The sequence below is a fragment of the Megalops cyprinoides genome, chromosome 4, assembly GCF_013368585.1.
Source record: "Megalops cyprinoides isolate fMegCyp1 chromosome 4, fMegCyp1.pri, whole genome shotgun sequence".
Taxonomy (NCBI): Eukaryota; Metazoa; Chordata; class Actinopteri; order Elopiformes; family Megalopidae; genus Megalops; species Megalops cyprinoides.
The window spans coordinates 28,971,273-28,991,954 of NC_050586.1; the positions used below are offsets into that span (position 1 = coordinate 28,971,273).

Genomic DNA, 20,682 nt, shown 5'->3' on the forward strand with positions numbered 1-20,682 from the left:
CCCTGCCTGTCTTCTCCAGTCTTCAGATGCATTCCTTTGAGCCGAGCAGGTCGGTTTAAAGCGCAGCCCACGTTAGCCACTCCCTCACTTTCGAGAAAGAATGCTGTCTCCCATTGCATAACTTACTGAATACAGCAAACAAGAGCACAACTGTAGTGACAAGAATGTTCAGTATTCATCATCAAATGGTTCTACGCCGTGTTTCTATTTCAGCTAGTTGTAGCCTGTCCGTGTATTATTAAAAAACCCTGTGAACTGAGGGTGTGGAGCAGACACGTACGTTGTTTCAACGCTGGAGCGACGGAGCAGTTGCGAATTTTCTTTCCCAAAAAGGTCAGTGAAAGGGAAACGTTCTCCGCCGCAGATGAATTCACGTACATGGCAGTGAGGGTGTCACGCAGCTCCTGAGGTTCCAGGAAAACAGATCAATGAAATCAGCCTTGTGCTACTGCATTTTTGCCATGGTACCATAATCTACCAGGCCACCCAATAGACTGGATACCTGGACGCTTACATCCACACTAATGAAATACGTCTTATAAAAACATAAAAATGAATTAAAAACCAGATAACAGGTAATACAAAAAAGTTCATAATGTTCATAATTAGTCTTTAGTAAACTTAATGATGTTACACAGCTATATAGTACATTGTACACTCACAAAATAAACAGTGACACTGTGTATAACAGCGACTTCAGCACTGCATAATACCTTCATAACCACAAAACCTACGTTAATTAATGCATTGTCAGGGCTCCGCCCCCTTAAGCCGCAGTGTTTTTGTTTTCCCTGTCCTTGTGCTTTTGTTTTCCTTGTGTTCCTGCCCCGCCCGGCTCCCCGCCGGGTCCCCGCCCACCTGATTCCCTTATTGCCTGCACCTGCCTGCCTGCTCACCTGCCTCCCATCTCCTCGTTACCTCAGCCCTATATCTTCCCTACGTGTCTCTGTCTCGTTGCTAGTTCGTTGCAGTGTGTTTCACCTGTCTCGTCCCCGCGCTTTGTTTTTGTGATTTACTTCTTCATTGCCGATCCTGCCTGTTTCCTGACCACGATTCCTGCCTGCCGTTTTGATCTGATCGCTGCCACTCACCTGCCTGATTCCGGACCCTGTTCTGACTCCCGTCTTTGGATTTGCCCCCGGATTGCCTCCCTGTGTTTTGAACCCTGCCTGTCCCTGGATTCACGAACTGCCTGTCCCTTTCTAATAATCGCCTGGAACCGGAACATCCTGTGGTCCGCGCTTGTGCCCCGATCACCGGCGTAACAGAACGAACTAGCCAGCATGGACACAGCGGACCTACCTCAGCTGAGGACGGCCCTAGAGCTCCAGGGTGCTCTATTGGGCGGACACCAGAACCAGCTGGATTCCATCGGCCGGTCCCTGGAGGGTTTCGCCACCAGCCTCGCTGAGGTCTCTGCGCGGCTGCACCAATTGCAGCTCGGCCAGGAGAGCCGACCTTTTCCGCTAGCGGCTGTCTACCCACCGGCTCCGCCAGCGCCTCCCGGCCGGGAGCCTCGGCTGCCACCCCCCGAGTCGTACGCGGGGGACCCGGGAACCTGCCGCTCGTTTCTCTCGCAGTGTTCCCTGATATTCGAGCTGCAACCCTCCACGTTCCCCACAGACCGGGCGAGGATCGCCTACGTCATTACCTTGCTGACCGGACGAGCGAGGGAGTGGGGTACTGCTGTCTGGGACGCCGGTGCTCCCTTCTGCAACTCATATGCCGGATTCGCCGATGAGATGAGAAGGGTGTTTGACCGTTCCAGGCAGGGCCGCGAGGCAGCAAGAGAAATGCTGCAGATTCGCCAGGGACGTCGCTCGGTGTCGGACTACGCAATTGACTTCCGCACCCTGGCTGCCACCAGCGGGTGGAACGCGGAGGCCCAGTTGGACGCCTTCCTTCACGGTCTAGCGGAGTCCATCAAGGACGAGCTGGCTACTCGGGAGCTGCCGGCCAGCTTCGAGGCCTTGGTGGACCTGGCCATCCGCGTAGACCAGCGCCTTTCGCAGAGACGCAGGGAGAGAGCGTCCAGCAGCCTGCCCGGTTCCGTCCGTGAACAACCCCTCCCGATGCCGGCCAGAAGCCCTGCACCACCATCCCCGGGAACCTCCGAACCGATGCAGGTCGACCGCACCCGCCTGTCTCCCGCGGAGCGACAACGGCGAATCAGCACCCAGTCCTGCCTATACTGCGGGCAGCCTGGCCATTTTGTGGCGAACTGCCCGGCCAAGGGCCAGCGGTCACCCGCAGCGGGGGGATTGCAGGTGAGTGTAACCCCCCTGCGTCACTCCCCCCAGACCCTTCCTCTATTTTCAGCCACCCTGCTCGTCGGAGGTCAGAGCCACGCTGTCTCCGTCCTGATTGACTCCGGGGCGGATGGCAGTTTTATCGACGCCAACCTGGCAACCCAGCTGCGCCTGCCCCGCGTTCCCCTGCACTCGCCGTTGGAAGCCCACGCGATCACCGGGGCTCCCCTGGTTCGCGTGACCCACGCCACTCCCCCGGTCGACTTCCTCGTCTCGGGCAACCACCGCGAGGAGATTGTTCTCAACGTCATCCGCTCCCCGCAAGCCGCCGTGGTCCTGGGTCGCCCCTGGTTGGCGCGACACAACCCCCACATCGACTGGGAGGGCAACCGAATCCTGGGCTGGAGCCCCTTTTGCCACTCCCACTGCCTTCGGGATGCCGTTACCCCGGTGTCGTCGATCGCTTCCGCTCCCGAGGACTTCCCGGACCTGTCGGCGCTGCCGCCCGAATACATGGACCTGAAACTTGTCTTCAGCAAGTCCCGCGCCACCTCGTTGCCTCCTCATCGCCCGTATGATTGCGCCATCGACCTGCTGCCAGGCTCGTCCCCCCCTCGGGGGCGACTGTTTTCTTTATCGCCACCAGAGACCGAGGCCATGAATAAATACATCCGGGAGTCTCTCGCGGCCGGTCTCATTCGCCCCTCCTCCTCTCCTGCGGGGGCCGGATTCTTCTTCGTAGGGAAGAAGGACGGCTCCCTCCGTCCCTGCATCGATTACCGGGGCCTCAACGCCATCACCATCAAGAACCGCTACCCCCTGCCTCTTCTGTCGTCCGCCTTCGAGTCGCTACAGGGCGCTACCGTCTTCACGAGACTCGACCTCCGTAATGCCTACCACCTGGTCAGGATCCGCGAGGGGGACGAGTGGAAGACGGCGTTCAACACCCCCTCGGGGCACTATGAATATCTGGTCATGCCGTTCGGTCTGACGAATTCCCCAGCCGTGTTCCAGTCCTTGGTGAACGACGTCCTCCGAGATATGCTCAACCAGTTTGTGTTCGTGTACCTCGACGATATCCTGATCTTCTCTCGCTCCCTGCCTGAGCATGTACAGCACGTCCGCCGCGTTCTGCAGCGCCTGCTCGAAAATCACCTGTACGTGAAAGCGGAGAAGTGCGCCTTCCATCAGCACACCACTTCCTTCCTGGGTTTCGTGATCACGGCTGGAAGTATCCGCATGGACCGGCAGAAGGTCCGCGCCGTCGAGGAGTGGCCTCGCCCCACCTCCTGCAGGGAGCTGCAGCGATTCCTGGGTTTCGCGAACTTCTACCGTCGCTTCATTCGCAACTACGGCACGGTAGCGGCTCCCCTCACCGCCCTGACATCTGTCAGCAGAGCGTTCACCTGGGCTCCGGCTGCCGAGGAGGCATTCCGCAACTTGAAGGCTCGTTTTACCTCGGCGCCTGTCCTCACCCAGCCCGATCCCGCTCGTCAGTACGTGGTGGAGGTGGATGCTTCGGACGTGGGAGTGGGGGCGATCCTGTCTCAGCGATCGGCCGCCGACAACAAGCTCCACCCCTGCGCCTACTTTTCTCACCGCCTTACGCCCACCGAGCGTAACTACGACATCGGCGACCGGGAGCTGCTAGCCATCAAGCTGGCGCTCGAGGAGTGGAGGCACTGGCTGGAGGGGGCGAGTGTTCCATTCTTGGTGTGGACTGATCACAAGAACCTCGAGTACGTCCGATCAGCCAAACGCCTCAATCCCCGACAAGCCCGCTGGTCTCTCTTCTTCTCCCGTTTTAATTTCACACTGTCATATCGACCAGGCTCTAAGAACGGTAAACCTGACGCCCTCTCGCGCCAGCACGCCCCTGCCGAGGACTCCCAGGAACCCAGCACAGTCCTGCCTGCCCGATGCGTTGTCGCAGCGGCGCTGTGGGACGTCGAGACCGCCGTCCGCACCGCCCTCCAGAACGAACCGGGCCCCAGCTCCTGTCCCCCTAACCGCCTGTTTGTTCCCCAGTCTGTCCGTTCGCAGGTTCTGCAGTGGGGGCATTCATCGAGGCTCGCGGGCCACCCCGGAGCCCGGCGCACAGCGGCGTTCATCGGCCAGCGGTTTTGGTGGCCCACAATGACGGAGGACATCCGGAAGTTCACCGCCGCCTGCTCGGTCTGCGCCCAGAGCAAGACCTCCACCCGACCCCCCGCCGGTCTGCTGCAACCCTTGCCTGTTCCCAGACGGCCCTGGTCCCACATCGCCCTGGACTTCGTCACCGGTCTGCCACCATCTGACGGTAACACCGCTATCCTCACCGTCGTGGACCGGTTTTCTAAAGCTGTGCACTTCGTCCCCTTATCCAAACTGCCCTCCGCCAGGGAGACCGCTCAGCTACTCATCAGCCAGGTATTCCGGCTGCACGGTCTACCCTCTGACGTGGTGTCCGACCGAGGACCCCAATTTACGTCCAACTTTTGGAAGGCATTTTGCAGGTTACTGGGGGCCACCGTCAGTCTGTCTTCTGGTTTTCACCCCCAGTCCAACGGCCAGACCGAGCGGGCCAACCAGCAGCTGGAGACGGTACTACGGTGTTTGACGTCTCGGGAGCCGTCGGCGTGGAGCCAGCACCTTCCCTGGGTCGAATACGCCGTCAACTCCCTCCCCTCTGCTTCCACGGGGCTGTCGCCCTTCCAGTGCTTTGTGGGCTATCAACCTCCCCTATTCCCGGCCCAGGAGGAGGAGGTGGGGGTCCCCTCAGCAACGGCGTTTGTGCAGCGCTGCCGTCGCACCTGGAGACGCGCGCGCACCACTCTGCTCCGCTCCTCGGCTCGGGCTAAGCGGTTTGCTGACCGCCACCGCTCCCAGGCACCCCGCTATCGCCAGGGTCAGCGGGTGTGGCTCTCCACTCGGGACCTCCCCCTCAAGGTAGACTCCCGCAAGCTGGCTCCCCGCTTCATCGGTCCTTTTCCCATCGTCAAGGTGATCAGCCCCACGGCGGTCCGGCTTAAGCTCCCGCTCTCTCTTCGCCGTGTCCACCCCACCTTCCACGTCTCCAAGGTTAAGCCCGTCGCCCGCAGTCCTCTCTGCCCTGTTCCCCGGGCTCCTCCGCCGCCCCGCCTGATCGACGGAGCGGTGGCTCACACCGTGCGCCGCCTGCTTAAGGTTCGGCGTCGGGGGCGCGGTCGGCAGTATCTGGTGGACTGGGAGGGTTACGGTCCCGAGGAGCGGAGCTGGGTCCCTGCTAGGGACATCCTGGACCCGTCCCTGATCCGGGACTTCCACCGCCGACACCCTGGCGAACCCGCTGTGACGCCCGGTGGCGTCCGTAGGGGGGGGGGTACTGTCAGGGCTCCGCCCCCTTAAGCCGCAGTGTTTTTGTTTTCCCTGTCCTTGTGCTTTTGTTTTCCTTGTGTTCCTGCCCCGCCCGGCTCCCCGCCGGGTCCCCGCCCACCTGATTCCCTTATTGCCTGCACCTGCCTGCCTGCTCACCTGCCTCCCATCTCCTCGTTACCTCAGCCCTATATCTTCCCTACGTGTCTCTGTCTCGTTGCTAGTTCGTTGCAGTGTGTTTCACCTGTCTCGTCCCCGCGCTTTGTTTTTGTGATTTACTTCTTCATTGCCGATCCTGCCTGTTTCCTGACCACGATTCCTGCCTGCCGTTTTGATCTGATCGCTGCCACTCACCTGCCTGATTCCGGACCCTGTTCTGACTCCCGTCTTTGGATTTGCCCCCGGATTGCCTCCCTGTGTTTTGAACCCTGCCTGTCCCTGGATTCACGAACTGCCTGTCCCTTTCTAATAATCGCCTGGAACCGGAACATCCTGTGGTCCGCGCTTGTGCCCCGATCACCGGCGTAACATGCATATCTCAACTGGCATGGATGTCATAGTGTCTTCTATGTCACCACCCACACCTAAGTGGCATTACCACCACATACCTAACGAGAATGTCATAGTAATATCACTTACGGTGTGGATGGTAATATACTGCAGCACACCCATGTTCTTCCACTGCTTATGCAGTTGTTACGCTTAAAAGAGCTTTGTGTGATTCTGAACAACCGTTTATTGGAAGTATTAACAAATAATCATAAACTAATCGAAACTATGACCGTGCTTATTCCATATGATGGATTCTGTTTGTCTCTGTGTTGGGGAGGGGCTGCAACTGAACACTATTCCCAGCTAGTCTAGTCATTTACCAAGGCAACAGCACAATATTGAATCCTGAGTGGTAAGTTACCTAGCTTTAGCAATTCCTTGTGAGCTCATTACCTGCATACTTGGAGACTGTGTTATTTTAATGGGTTCTATGTCTGTTTAAGTAGTCAATCTGTACATAAAAAGCCAAAAGTACATTCACTTTTCATTTCACGGAGTTTTAAAATCCAAATCTACCAATAAGCCAACATAAGCAGGGATTTTATTTTGAAAACATAATTGTTTTCTGGCTTTGCTGATGCTGGCTATAATAATTGGCAGATGTTACTCATCTTATTTGATTGCAAAGTGTATCTATAACAACCTGCCAACTCCAAGTTATACACACTGTGCTCCACACTTTGCCTTGGCATTATAAATCACTCTATATGAAGAGTTAAAAAAGACAGGCTTTACCCTTCCAAACATATTGAGTCCATTAGATCTGAAAAAAAAACCCACACAACAAATTTGAACCTCGACTCGAAACCACATGTGAGGCTTCCAATATGAGGCATGTGTTATGCACAGAGAAGCTTACTGGAGGAAACAGTGATTATTCCTTCCCAGTGATTATTGCACAAAATGAAAATCTGATGTTGTATAAGCTAAAAACTGAACCTAAACTGACCCCCCCCCCCACACACACACACACACACATACCCAAAAAACATACTTAAGAAATGTTGTGAGAAATTATTTTAAATGCCAGGTCACCACCCAATGGGATAAGATAAAATGGCCTCCTTACTAGTACTGGTAAAGAGTACTGGATTCTTGCATTATGGCAATAAAGTAACTATGCATTAAAGAGCAAATCAGCATGCAGAGACAAAAAAACAGGCCAGAGCAAGCATCAATACAATAAACTGATCGTTTTAACAAATTACCGTTCAGAAAGCAAACCTCCCGCAGTCCCGGTGCTGGAGAGCCTGTAGGAAACTGTGAGGGAAAACTGGAGAGATGTTTGTTTTTCATGGGAACCAAACTCTCAAAGCACTCTTTAAATATTAAACCAGCCGATGGGATTTCAGTGGGTATTGGTTTGCCTGGGTAGCCGATGCGGGCCGTAAGCACTCATCATGTTTCCAATGTGTGAGATAGAGATTGTAACGGGATATTCCCACTCAGTCCTGGAGACCTGCCCTCCATAGGTAAAGCATCCAGCTCAGGCCAACCTGACCCTCCTTTTGCCGTGTAGGCCACAGCACCCTGTTTAGCTAGCCTCATCCTTCCTTTATCCCCCTACCCCCACCCCACCCCCACCCCACCCAGTCTTCACCGCACCTCAGGCAGGTAAATGTTAAAATATGAAGCAGAGAGGCAGAAAGGGCCTAAAACCCACATGCTCATTGGCCGCTGTTTGGCCTTACAATATATATATATTTTTAATTATTCTCTTTGTCCTATCCCACAATGAGTGCCTCTTTTTTGAATGAAGACATTTTTCTGAGCTTGATAAAGTCTCTCAGAACTACTCTCTATGGCATTTTTAATACATGCACCTTGGTTACAGTGAGCATCCTAGATTTTTTGTGTAATTCTCAGTTAATTCTTTATAAGGACTCACTCATTTTAACACCCCACTCCTGGGCTTGTTGGGAAACAAAATTGAAAGGGAAGTATCTGCGCTCAGTCAAAGAAATACAAATGAAGTTTCTGTAAATGCGCAGGGTCAAGTTATTCGAAAAGCAGAAAACATTTTGTACATTTTGTTTTCTAATCATTTAATCCTCCTGTGATTAAAGCAGTGATGAAAGCTTATGCTGTAGCATTTGCCGTCACTGTTCACCTGAGAAATTTTCGTTGATTAAATAAGTTTTTGATGGATCCCTGGAGCCTGAATTTTTGTGGCAGTGTGCAGACATCATTTTTATTTCTACTTTTCTTTTTTTAGAAATATGTAAAAGTAGGTGTCTGTTTAATATAAATTTGCTGATACCAGATCTGCCGGTGATGCACCTAATAAACACCAGCCCTTCCCCTTCCACAGGAAATGACCAGCGAAAATGCTGCACCACCCTGAAAACCCTCGAGCCCTCCGCGTCCCGGCCAGTGCGGACAGACACGTTGGTGAAAAACGTGCGCAGGGAATTTAGGGGAGCTCCTGCTGAGATTATGCTCTCAAGAGGCTCTCCTTCATGTGCCTGCGCTGGACCCGAGTTTCTGTTCAACATCTGTGGCAGAGCAGGACGGAGGGTCTCACAGAGAGGAAAGTCCCATTCTGAATGTCAGCAGAACTCAGGGCCAAGAGCTTACACAGAGACTGCTGAAGTGATCCTGGGCTCAAAGCAGTTTTAATATCCATGAGATTGAAATATCTTATCCTACAATAGCCCTCATCCAATATATGAACAAAAATAATATTCACAGAGCTATATGATATGGTGTCATTATATAATACATACACATCCATACATTGCCATATGTTAGTATTACTGTGGCAATGATCATGTGATATTCTGGTAAAAAATGTGTAGGATTACTACTGAAATTAAACCTCACATAGGAGTGTTATAATAATAAATCTTGTATTGTATATTTTTTGGTCAAAACAATGCCCTACACCACTATAGGATGTTGGTTTGACCCAAAAAGATAATGGATTAATTTACTTTAATGGAATTTATTTAAAAGGAAATTCATGCACCCCCCCCCCCCTATTTGTTTACATTGTTCAAAACTACCTCTGAAGTACAAGATAGGAAAAAGCCATAAGCAGCATATGTTTTACACAGAAAGCCAACAGAAACGGATTAGAACATAATAAACTACAAAATCTGTTTGTAACCAATGACAGGAAAGAGATAAAAGGGTTAAAATGTTTCAAAAACAAAACTTTATGTCACATAGGGTATGCCCACAGTGTGCATGACAAAGCTATTGTGATGTTGACTGTGATTTGTGTTATTGCTATGTGGTGTCATAACCTACCTTTGTGCATTTACATGAGACAATTATAGTCAAAATGATGTTGGAAGTAAAAATGGATTCAGGCTCTATTTGTTATAATCTGAATTGTTAATGATCGTTTATAGTCTTCCTATAAATGTGTTGCACACAGTCCACAATTTTTCCAATGATATCATTTTAACCGTGAATATATTTTCATGCCAGAAACTGGATCACGATCACTGAGCCTGGATCACTTGGATGAAGAACTTCGAGGCAGAGGATAATCACCACCATTCCCTTCAGCTATAGCCAAGCTGCCAGGCTTGGATTAGGAATCCCTGGCAGATAAGCTGCTGTCGTGCGGCAAAGGCATTTTCTGGCAAAATGAAAGATGAGACGGCAATGTGGATTCTTCCATCAGCTTTACTTTCAAATCATAAGCATGTCCAATAATGAACTCTGTTTCACTCTCCAGTGGTTCCAGTTTCAGTTTACTGAAGAAAAGATTTTAAACATATTATAACAATGTATTTTTAAAATATTAGTCTCCCAAATGTTTGCACATAAATACAGTAAGGACGCATATATTGTACAAGGGGTGTATATTTTCTGTAGGACTGCTTAACCTTGGTCCCAGAGCTCTGAAGTGTTTGTGGGTTCCTGGTGCCCAAACCTTAGAGGGTTACAGTGTCTCCAAGGCTACTTAACCCTGGTCCTAGAGGAGCACAGTGTCTGCAGGGCTACAGTACTCTGGTCCTGGAGGGCTGCATGCCCGCATGGCTTCTCGGGCCTGGCTATGTAGTGTTTCAACCAAGAGCACTCTCAGAACAGGTCAAATCAAGGTCATGACTGGTTGAATATGGTATTTCAAAAATCATGGATGAACCGATCTACAGACATGATGACACTACATGTTGAACTTTAGCTCCTTCCATTTGAGAACCCGGTCACCTTACAGCCAGTACAGCAACCTGCGGTATTTGCCTGCTCACTGAAAGTATTTCATTATTAGGGATTTTATTTTCAAACAAAACAGGGAATTGTTACATTCACCAGCTATTACCAGGAAATTAATTTCATAAACAGTACCACAAGATGAACACAGCTTTAAAAATGTGTACAAGTGAAATTCTCTTTCAAATCCTCAGCTGCTGCTGTGGGCACACATGGATCTCCAGGTTGCCATGTTGGACGTTTAGTGCTGAATGGAGGAATCACTCTGAGGAGATGTCTCTGCTGCACAGCGGAAGGTGACACATTGATGTGGCAGAGCAGGGAAGCATATGCAAGTGAAGTGATGCCGCAGGCATGGGCAACAAATTTCTCTTCCGCCGTTAGGAAGATAAAGGTTACAGCTGGACAGAGGTATCTGGCCAGCTGTCACTGGGTTTGGCTCCGACTCCAAAGACTGCTGGTAAAAAAAGGAATGTTGCTTTCTGCTACCATGACTGTATGTATGGTGCTGAGTAGAAGTTATTCCGAGTTCTGATACACAGGCTTATCATGTATGCGTTGACTTCAGTGTGGTCTAATACAGACTGTCATTACTGATAGAGAGGGGCAGGTATGAGCTGACTTGGAAGAATACACATCCGTCCAGCTTAGAGGCAACTAGTGTATTTCTTCCACACGATACCCTAACAAAAAGGACTGAAGCGACTGTTTTCAGCAATCCTGAAGCACTCCATGCTCATGAGTGAAACTCTAGTGACTCAGACAGTAACGCTGGAGTGAGGAAGACAACAGATGAGTCACCTCAGATGTGCAATGCCATGGATGTCCACACCAGTTCAAGGCATTACCCATACAAAAGAACCAAGCTGTTTTTGTCAGACTAAGGCATTCTTAGCAGCGTCCACTGATGTTATAGTGAGATAATTTTAAAATCGCTGTCATGACCTGCTAGGTAATCACCTTTTGGATGAAACACATCCAGTCACGCCTGCGAGAGTCCAGTAGTAGACAGTCAGAAAAGACCTGTTCCAGCTCCCCTGAAAGGAGTCACAAAAGACATGGATAGGCAGACCAGTCACTGCCCAGTCTATGAATGGGAAAAACTAATACTAATTTGCTGTTGCCTAATTTAGCCATTTATCTTACACTGGATTATGGAAAAACTGATCTGCTTGTGTACTTCAACGCTCCTTGAGGGAAGGCCCATCAGTGCAATCCCTTGCGCCTTGAATGCTTTTCCTTAACCGTACACAAATATATTACCTGCTTGTAGAATAAAAAAATATTCAGCAATTTCATGAAGTCATCAGGATGTTGCCTAAAATATCAACTTAGATATGCAACCTTCATTTAAAAAGGGCCAGGTTCATACATCTGTTTTAAACTACAGCACATGCCTTGTTTTTTTTCGTCATCAAATTAAACCAAACTGTTTTGACAAACTTTTTTTCTCCGCAAGGAAACATTTTCCGTGGTCTCGCAGCCAAAGAAATGCGGCCAATAGGACGAGCGTGTGGGCAGCGCCCTTGTTAGGCGTGGCTCGCTCACTATATATACCCGTATAAAACTTTATGAATGTTCCCTGTCTAACGCTCCACGAAAGCCATTCTAACAAAAACCGGTGAGATGTAGTTCTTGTTGTTAATTTTTTGTTGTAGAATTTAGTTTTGTGCTATGTCTTTGTACAGCAAGTAGTAACTTTGTGTGTTGCATTCATTTAAAGGTGTATCCAAACTGTTGACGAATGTTGACGTGTGCAGTGCGAACTACGGAAGTTTAAGAGCATCTAAAATCTATCTAAAAAGTCCGCATGCTGTTGTAAAGTTCCTGTACATGGATTCTTTTTCAGGATCAAGAAGTTAATTACAACTTACAACCAGCGCGCTATTTCACTTGGTCAGGCGGATATAACAAAATCACCACATTTCGCTTATTTTCAGTAGGTCTTGATATTGTGTTAATGATAGGAAAAATACGGTATTCAATTGTACCCCACAGTTCTGTTGTTTCAATGATGAGAGTACAACTTGCTGAACGCTTCAGTGTAGGAATGCGGATCTGAGGAGCTTGGGTGTGGTCACCACATCTGTAAATTGTCTCTGCAACGACTTTTGAAGAAAATGCAGTGGAGGTTCACGACTGTCTTGAAAATGCGAAAACAGAGGAATGCACCGTGCAGATGATATCCCCTCGCATATTCTTACTGTATTTTTTCAATTCATATTTTGTAAATCAGTAGCAAAGCACGTGGACATGCTGTGACCTGTTGTGATTCTTAAAAGCGATGCAATGAGCCCCATGAAAGGTACAAAAATAGCGCCATTCATTTCAGCGTGAAGGATTTACCTTTTTGCATTCAACCTAGAACCATTACTTGTGGTATTGCGGATTCCTATGGGGAGGGAGCGTCTCTCCTGAATTTGTTTGATTGATCTGCTAAGGGAGAACCGCAGCAGGAAGGGCAGCTTAATGGTTCTCCCTATACCAATAATCAAAATCCTAGAATATTTTACAAGTACATAGCTTATATATCATCCATGCTTGCAGTTACATATTTGTTGAATCAGATCTGGGGTAAGTGGCTTGCTGAAGGGTGCAGAAATGCAGGGCCTACATTAGGTAGTGCACTCTGTGCTGCAGCCTGTCTGTGGTGACTGTGTTCACCACCCAGTAACTGCGCTTGCATTTATAGCGACTGCGTTTGCATCAGTGGCAACTGCTTTCATGTCAACTGCTCTTGGTGACCATGTTGATGTCTGTAATGACTGCGTTTTATTTCACTAATAATATTGACCGTTCAGGTCAGTGGGAGTGTCAAGCTCACCTCAGTCTGTACTGTAGTATATCCATGTTGTCCTTGTTGTTTACCATAGCAACCATGTCTCCTCTCATATTTCATGTGCTTTGTAGTGGAGTGCGTCCACCCAGCCATGGAGATAATATTATTATTATTATTTTTTTTTTTTAATCCTCTGTGTGGTGCATGTTCATTTCAGTTATGCTTTATGTTTGTACCCTTCAACAACAGTGTGGTTTGCAAGTTTCTGTGCTAATTGATGGATGTGTATATGTACATGTAGGTCCCTCCTCAGAGCCTCCAGAATGTCCTTCATCACGGAGTTCCTCAAGCAGACTGTGTATTTGGGGATGCCTGATGACTCAGCCAGTGTAAGTCTCAGTTGCCCAGGGAAACGGTTAAATATGTGGTTTCCTTGTGTGGAAACATTTACCAGTCAGCGTGCTTTTGTGAGAGAGAGGGAGAAAAAACCCAGCCTGACTAAAGCTGATGACTCAGAGCCTGGAATGTGCGCCCCTCCCATAAACTCAGGCACATCCACAGGGTCAAAAAGCACTTCCTACATGCCTTCTCTCTCCTGCAAACATAGGCCTAGTTTAACATAGCTGTGTCTTAACAGAGGCCCTTGTTGTCTCTATGTGTTTTATCGTGTTCAGTTTTTGAGTGAATTCTCCTTTCTCTAGCCCTCATATCAAGGCACGGTGTCAGCCTACCCACAATTCAGTGCTAGTGGTGATGCTGGTATCCTGGACAAGGCCATCAAGGCCAAAGGTGAGGATGGTGTTGTCACTGCTTTGTTATCTCTGAACCCGTCCAGGAGCAGGTGGTGTGATGTGCTGCTCGACTGGCAAACTGAAATCTCTATACTGTACTGAAGTTAGGTTTTCATGTGCGCACACACACGCGCATAGACACACAGAATGCAGTAGCTGGCCAGCAGAAATTGATACACTCGTGCGGTGTAACCTAATGCCCAGGTGAGTGTTTTTATTCTGCTGTCAGGCTTAATGAAATGAGTGTGTGTGTGTTCGTGGGCTTTTTCCTCTGTCTGGATTTTGGCAGCCTCTGAAGTGCTGGCTTGGCTGCCTTCACCAGAGCAATTGCAGACAGATTTTCTCAGCTATTCAGGGCACTGAGAATCATGAGTTCCCCCTAGTGGTGCACTTGGCCTACATAGGTTTGGGAGAGGAGGGTCTCAGACATGTTGAGCACTCTGATCTTAACCCCTCTCCCGCCCTGAATACTCTCACACCTGATTAGCTGCGCTTGGCAGGTGGTAAGGCCAGGGCATCACAAGCTGTCCATCAGACTGAGGCTAATGGCTGCAAGCAGTGACCAGTAGCTTGGGTGAAAGGACCACACATCATAATTTTGACCAGATGCCTTTGCTACCCCTGCTAGCCAGTCAACACCATATCTGACTCAAGTTTTGGTTTGAGGGTGTCCACTGCTGGCACATAGCAGCCCTTTCTCCTGTGACTGAAGGCTTCTGCCGAATGAGTGAATGCAAAAGTTACTGCAGCTGGCTTATTGTCGTCTGTGCGCATCTCAACCCCCACTGTCATCCGGTCCAGGAGTAGACGAGAACACCATAATCGACGTTCTGGTGAAGAGGAGCAATGCCCAGCGGCAGCAGATCAAAGCGGCCTATCAGCAGGCCAGTGGCAAGGTGAGACGCAGATGAGACACTGACGGGACACAGGCGAGACTCACAGTAACAAGATCTTTCAGCTTGTTAAACTCAGACTTCCAGAGGAGATGGGTCATGAGCTGCCACCTCCTATGACAGACAGACAAATAGAGGTCACTTGCACACAGCAGGAAAGGGTTGTGTGAGGTGAACAGTCTCACTGATTTCTTTTTTTCCTTTTAATCTTCTGTAATCATCTAGCAGAGTTCCGTAACTTGGGTAATCAGCACTGTGTTCACGTCTGAATACTACACCGTCACGTTTAGCCAAACAGTAATGCAGGCACAATGATAAGTTGTAGTTGCTGTACAATTTCTGAGGTGTAGAGGTATATTTACTCTGTGATTCCTTGGGGGTGTGTGAGTATTTGTAGGTACTCTGTGATTCCTGAGGCGTGCGCGTGTGTGTGTGTGTGTGTGTGTGTGTGTGTGTGTGTGTGTGTGTGTAGTCTCTGGATGCAGCTCTGAAGTCAGCCCTGAAGGGGGAGCTGGAGGATGTGGTGCTGGCCTTGCTGAAGACTCCCGCCCAGTACGACGCGGAGCAGCTCAAGCTGGCCATGAAGGTAAACAGACTGTTACCCTCCTTACCTATGGCCTAGCTTTTTTTGCCTTGCGTTTATAAAACCTCTCACCCCACTCAGTTTCTGAGTGCAGATGTTTTTTTTTTTTTTTTTTCCTTTTTTTTGGAGCCAAATGGTCACTCCCCAGCTCATTCTGGACTGTCTGTGTCAGTTACAAGTATTTGCCTGTTATGTGCACATCTGAATGATGTATTATCATTCCTCCCTGTGGGCGTTGGGTGTGCACTGGGTGTGTGTGTGTGTGTGTCAGAGGCCTGCTCTCTGTACTGAAAGACCAGTGCCCACTTTGTGAAGCAGTTTTTGAAGAGGAAGCAAGCTGGCGTCATTCTCTTTTGGGCCGTTATTAAAAGATTTGCTTTCCACCCACTCGTTTCCTCACATTCAGCTAACTGAAGACAAGACTTGTTTTTAAATTTCTGACCTTGCGCATGAGTTTCACAATATGTTCCAGCTCTGGTCACTATGTTGAAACTTTTGCTGCTGGCTGGAGGTGCCTGACTCTTTTCTGTTTAGTTTCTTTTTGTTTTTTCTTTTTTCCCTGAAAGTGAATCTCACCTTTTTCACATTTAGTCTCCCTCTGGGCATGACGGAATTCAGTTCATCTCACCTCACAATGTTGTGCCTTAAAAAGGGAACACCATCCCTTTTTAAAATGCCTTTGAGAAACATTACTGATAAATTAAAAGTATGTTAAATAACATTGGTATGTTTTTTTTTTTTTTTTTTCTGATTATTTGCATGCTTTTTATCACCAGGGTTTGGGTACAGATGAGGACACCCTCATTGAAATTCTGGCCTCTAGAACCAACAAGGAGATCAGAGAAATAAAGAAGGCCTACAAGGAAGGTCTGTGTGTGTGTGGTTTTTTTTTTTCCCTTGCAGTATTCAGGTGTTTACCTGTGTGCAGGCTTGACTTTGGCCATGTGTGCATATTTGGGTAGACCTGTTTGCTTGCAGGTGTATGTGCATGGTTGAGTGTTTTATATGATGTGCTTGTGTATACATGCATGTGTATGTGGTCATAATAGATCTGCTCAGGCCTATCAGTGATAGATTGCCACTGTCATGTTTGTTATCCCTGCAGAATACAAAAAGGAGCTGGAAGATGACATCAAGTCTGACACTGGAGGAGACTTCAGAACTGCTCTGCTTTCTCTTTGCAAGGTTGTGTGTGTCTGTGTGTGTCTGTGTGTGTGTGTGCGTGCGCACATGCACATGCATTTTTATTCATTTTCTTGGTTCTAGGCTGCCAGGTGTGAGGATAACATCATCAATGAGGATCTTGCAGACAACGATGCAAGAGTAAGGAGACTATTTTTTTCAGTTATGACTCTTAAAATATTTCATTTGATTTTTATACCCACACTTGCAATGTGTAGTTAGCATGTTAAACTTGCACTCTAAGATCAGAGGAGCCCCGAGTACTCATGGTGTGTCTTACTCTCCAGGCTCTGTACGAGGCGGGAGAGAAGAGGAAAGGAACGGATATCTCTGTCTTCATCAACATCCTCACCAGCAGGAGCGCCCCACAGCTCCGCAAAGGTAACATCACCCGGACAGAGTCCCGTCCCGAGATGGGAGTCGCACAAGTACACACACGTCTGTATGCTTTATTTACCTTGTGTCTTTGGAAAGGTGAGATCACCTGGACAAAGTCCAGCCACAAGATGCACCAGATAAACCAGTTTTTTTTTTTTTGTTTTTTTTTTTTTTTTTTCATATGTAAGAGAGATCTCCTGGAGAGTTGATTCTTCAATACTTATGACCTCACAAATAGTTAAGGTGCATCAATCCAAGGAATCTCTTGGAATAATACTCATGAAAAGACAGAGTGAAAAAGAGTGAAAGAGAAAAGAGTGAAAATAAGCTATTTTGACTGTACAGTGGCTCAGACAGGTCATCCTACATGGGTGAGGAAAGCCTTGAGGCTGAGCAAGGGGTATCTAATTAAGAGCAGGCTAAACCAAAAGGGGACAGCCCTTTCCAGAGACAAGCTTGCACACCTTGTCAAAAAAAAGCACAAACTCTACACCGATTGCACATTTCAGTAAATCGAACATTACAAGAGTTTTCATTTAATATTATTTGCATGGGCACACATTAAAAAGCTTTTTAAAGCTGTTATTGCCTGAGGAGTGCTGGCCTTTGTTTGCATGCACCACGAAGACGAGTTGTTTTTTTGGCTCATCCAGCCTGAATAAACTTCACATGAGTAGGCTGGATTGTGCAGCATGTGAAATGAACCACTACAAAAATGAACTGCTCTTCCCCTGTGGCCCTCTGTCCGCAGTGTTCGAGAGGTACTCCAAGTACAGCAAAGTGGACGTTTCCAAAGCCATTGACCTGGAGCTGAAGGGCGACATCGAGAACCTTCTGACTGCTGTCGGTGAGAGAACACCCCACCCCTTTTGGCTCTGGCAGTTTGGCAGTTTGGCTCTGGAGTGCCACCTCCGAGATGCCAGGGTTGGCATCTCTTACCCCTGGCAAGGCATGCCTTCGTGGCTACACCACAAAATGGTTGTAGCCAAATGCGCATTTCAAGATCACTTTTTTCTGAGATTCATTTTCATATCAGTTTTATAGTTTTACAAAAGAGATTACTAAATTACTCCAAGACTTTCATATACAAAAATTGTGATAGAGATAAGAGGTACATCTAGCTCTACCTTTCTGAATCTTATGTGACGTGTCCATGTCAAAGGGATACAGTGAAAAGTCTTTGCCAACAAGGTGTGAGAGTCTGACATTTCTTTTATGGTGCAGGGTTTGAAAGCAGTTTAGGTGGCCGTACTGTGCTGACTGCTGTGGCACAATTTCCCTCTTACAGTTGGAGTTCATGTGTAGGTCTCCAAAGCCTTCTAGTTAAACTGGCTACTACATTTGTTTACCTGTGGCTTTCATTGATTGGTGTCCCTGCTTAACCCCAGAGCCCTGCCAAGCTGGTTTGCTCTTTTAGTCTAAAGTCTTCCCTCTGACTACAGTTGTGAAACACTACACACAGGCTCTTGCACTAACCATGTTTGTTCTTCTGTCCGTTGCTGTCTGTTAAGGAAGTATGGAAAGAATTCTAAGAACTAATAATTATAATCTGAGGCATGTTTGAAAAAACAGGCAGTTGACAACAGTGGTTTGTTGACAATGTGTGAAATGCCTTCATACTAGTCTGGATGGAACACAGCCGTACTTTATTTGGCTGTGATGTTTCAGTAACATAGCTGCTGTTTGATTCTTTTTTCCCTTCATGTAGTGAAGTGTGCTGGGAGCAAACCTGCATTCTTTGCTGAAAAACTCTACCTGTCAATGAAGGTAAGCCTTTTTCTTCCTTGTAGATGTGATAACGCACATCCCTGTAATAGCCACCTGAATGAACATTATTAAATGTTGCATGCTTTATAAAGTATGTACTCTTTCAAGCCTGTGCTGTAGCAGGGCCAGTGTGGGGTTCTAGACTTGCTCAATTTATTAATTTTTTTTATATGGCTTCTCATTGGTTCTCTTTATTCTGTGACTGGCTGAGAACCTGCTTTATTCATAGCATGGAACACAAGAGTCCACAACATTCTCCTAGGGTCTTCTGTGCAGTATGATATTTCTTCAAACAAGTGAATACGTCTGAGGACTGTGACCTACTTAGGCCTACTGCTCCCTCTCTAAAAAGATGCTGTTGTGAGCATTGATTTCCCTCCCTCCCATTGGCTGCTCTGAATGCAGGGATCTGGAACAAGAACTAAAATTCTCACCAGGATCATGGTGAGCCGCTCTGAGGTGGACCTGAAGAGGATAAAAGATGAGTACAAGAAGAACTATGGAAAAACCCTCTACCAAGACATTCTGGTGAGCCATCGCCCTGGGGAGTGCAATAGGTTGATAAAGCAGGGCTTCCAGTCATTGGAATGCATTTTAAAACTGCACTCCAAGGGACAGGGCCTCCATATGAGGTTAGGGGTCAGAAATGTTGTGTGGAACAGTTAGAAACATTGACCACAGGTGGTTAAAACCTTTAGCATGGGACTTGAGACATTATACAAGTGGGAAGAAACCTTTTATTAAGGGGGTTGGAATGCTGACTAGAGGGGGTTGAAACATTGAGAATAGGGGGTTAAGACGGTAAGTAAAGGAGGTAGAATCATTGAGCACAGGGGGTTGAGACATTGAGTGGAAGGGATGGAAGCATCTACCATCAGATGTAGAATCATGGAATGGTGCATGTTGCAATGTGCTGTTAATTCTGCCAATTTTGTTATTGCAGGATGACACCAAGGGGGACTACGAGAAAATCCTGCTGGCTTTGTGTGGCAGTGAGAACTGACCTGCCTTCGACTGGGAATAAAGGAAGAAAAACGACAATCATACTCAGCTTTTCTAATGCACAAAATATGTACAGTACATTAGTATGTGGTAGTGAAGTCTGTATGACTTGAGTTCTTATGTGCGAATAAAGCTCTTTGTATTAATGGCAAATGGGCGCATTTGTGTCTTACTTAAAACTTCTGTCAGATTGTTCCCCCACATTGTGCAATTGCTGCATATATACTATTGCTGATTCCAGAACCAGAGTGCAAAAAAAAGACAACCAAGCAAACAAATAAGCAAAAATGTAAGGTTTAGTGAGAGTAGCCACAGATACACAAGGTATGTCCAAGGTGTTGTGCAGAAAAGCCCTACTGGTACTGTCATGTCTCAGGTGGGCCTTACAAGGCCATATTATATCCTTCCTGGACACAGCAGTTGGCAGCAGCAGTTTGAATGATATTTACTATTATAAGATGGAGGTGCCCTCTGAAATACAGAATGGCTGTATAGGTGCCATTTCTCAATCACAAATAAAAGTCCATGAGGTCTGTGCTTACAAAGGTCCTCATCTGTTTAATCCTACAGTTCTACCAATAGGAGGGTAACATTGATGAATTGCAACACTCCTACATTTTCTGCCAATTCTTATGTTTAATTTTCCCCAAGGATAGCCTTGTCTCCTTCACTAGCTAATGATTGCACAAAGCACTTTTTTGATGAACATATAGTTAAAAGTCTGAAGCCTTATTGAACTATGCATAAGTACAGAGGTATGAGGATGGAGAAAATCCACCAGCTTTTTGGTCTCTCAGGTTTTAAGATTAGAAAGTAAAATCATTCCACACATATTTAAGCAGGCCATGTACTGAAATACACATACATTTATGTATCATGTTCGAGAATTTATATTTGCACTAATCAATATTACGACATTATTTCTTAAGATGATATAAGATGCTGTGGCAATACTTACCATAGGTCGTGCTCTGTCATACAAAGACTTTGCCATGCAAATGTGTTG

General features: G+C 47.6%; 1 protein-coding gene across 1 annotated transcript; it reads left to right on the forward strand.

Annotated features, from left to right (window-relative positions):
* Nucleotides 1-11,836: 11,836 nt before the first annotated feature.
* anxa1a (annexin A1a) lies at nt 11,837-19,823 on the forward strand. Its single transcript, XM_036526630.1, has 13 exons — nt 11,837-11,922; nt 13,382-13,469; nt 13,782-13,869; nt 14,673-14,767; nt 15,237-15,350; nt 16,124-16,214; nt 16,453-16,532; nt 16,614-16,670; nt 16,817-16,910; nt 17,659-17,754; nt 18,616-18,674; nt 19,080-19,202; nt 19,618-19,823. The coding sequence occupies exons 1-13, from the start codon at nt 11,873-11,875 to the stop codon at nt 19,675-19,677; spliced, it is 1,095 nt and encodes a 364-aa protein (XP_036382523.1). The 5' UTR covers nt 11,837-11,872; the 3' UTR covers nt 19,678-19,823.
* Nucleotides 19,824-20,682: the final 859 nt, after the last annotated feature.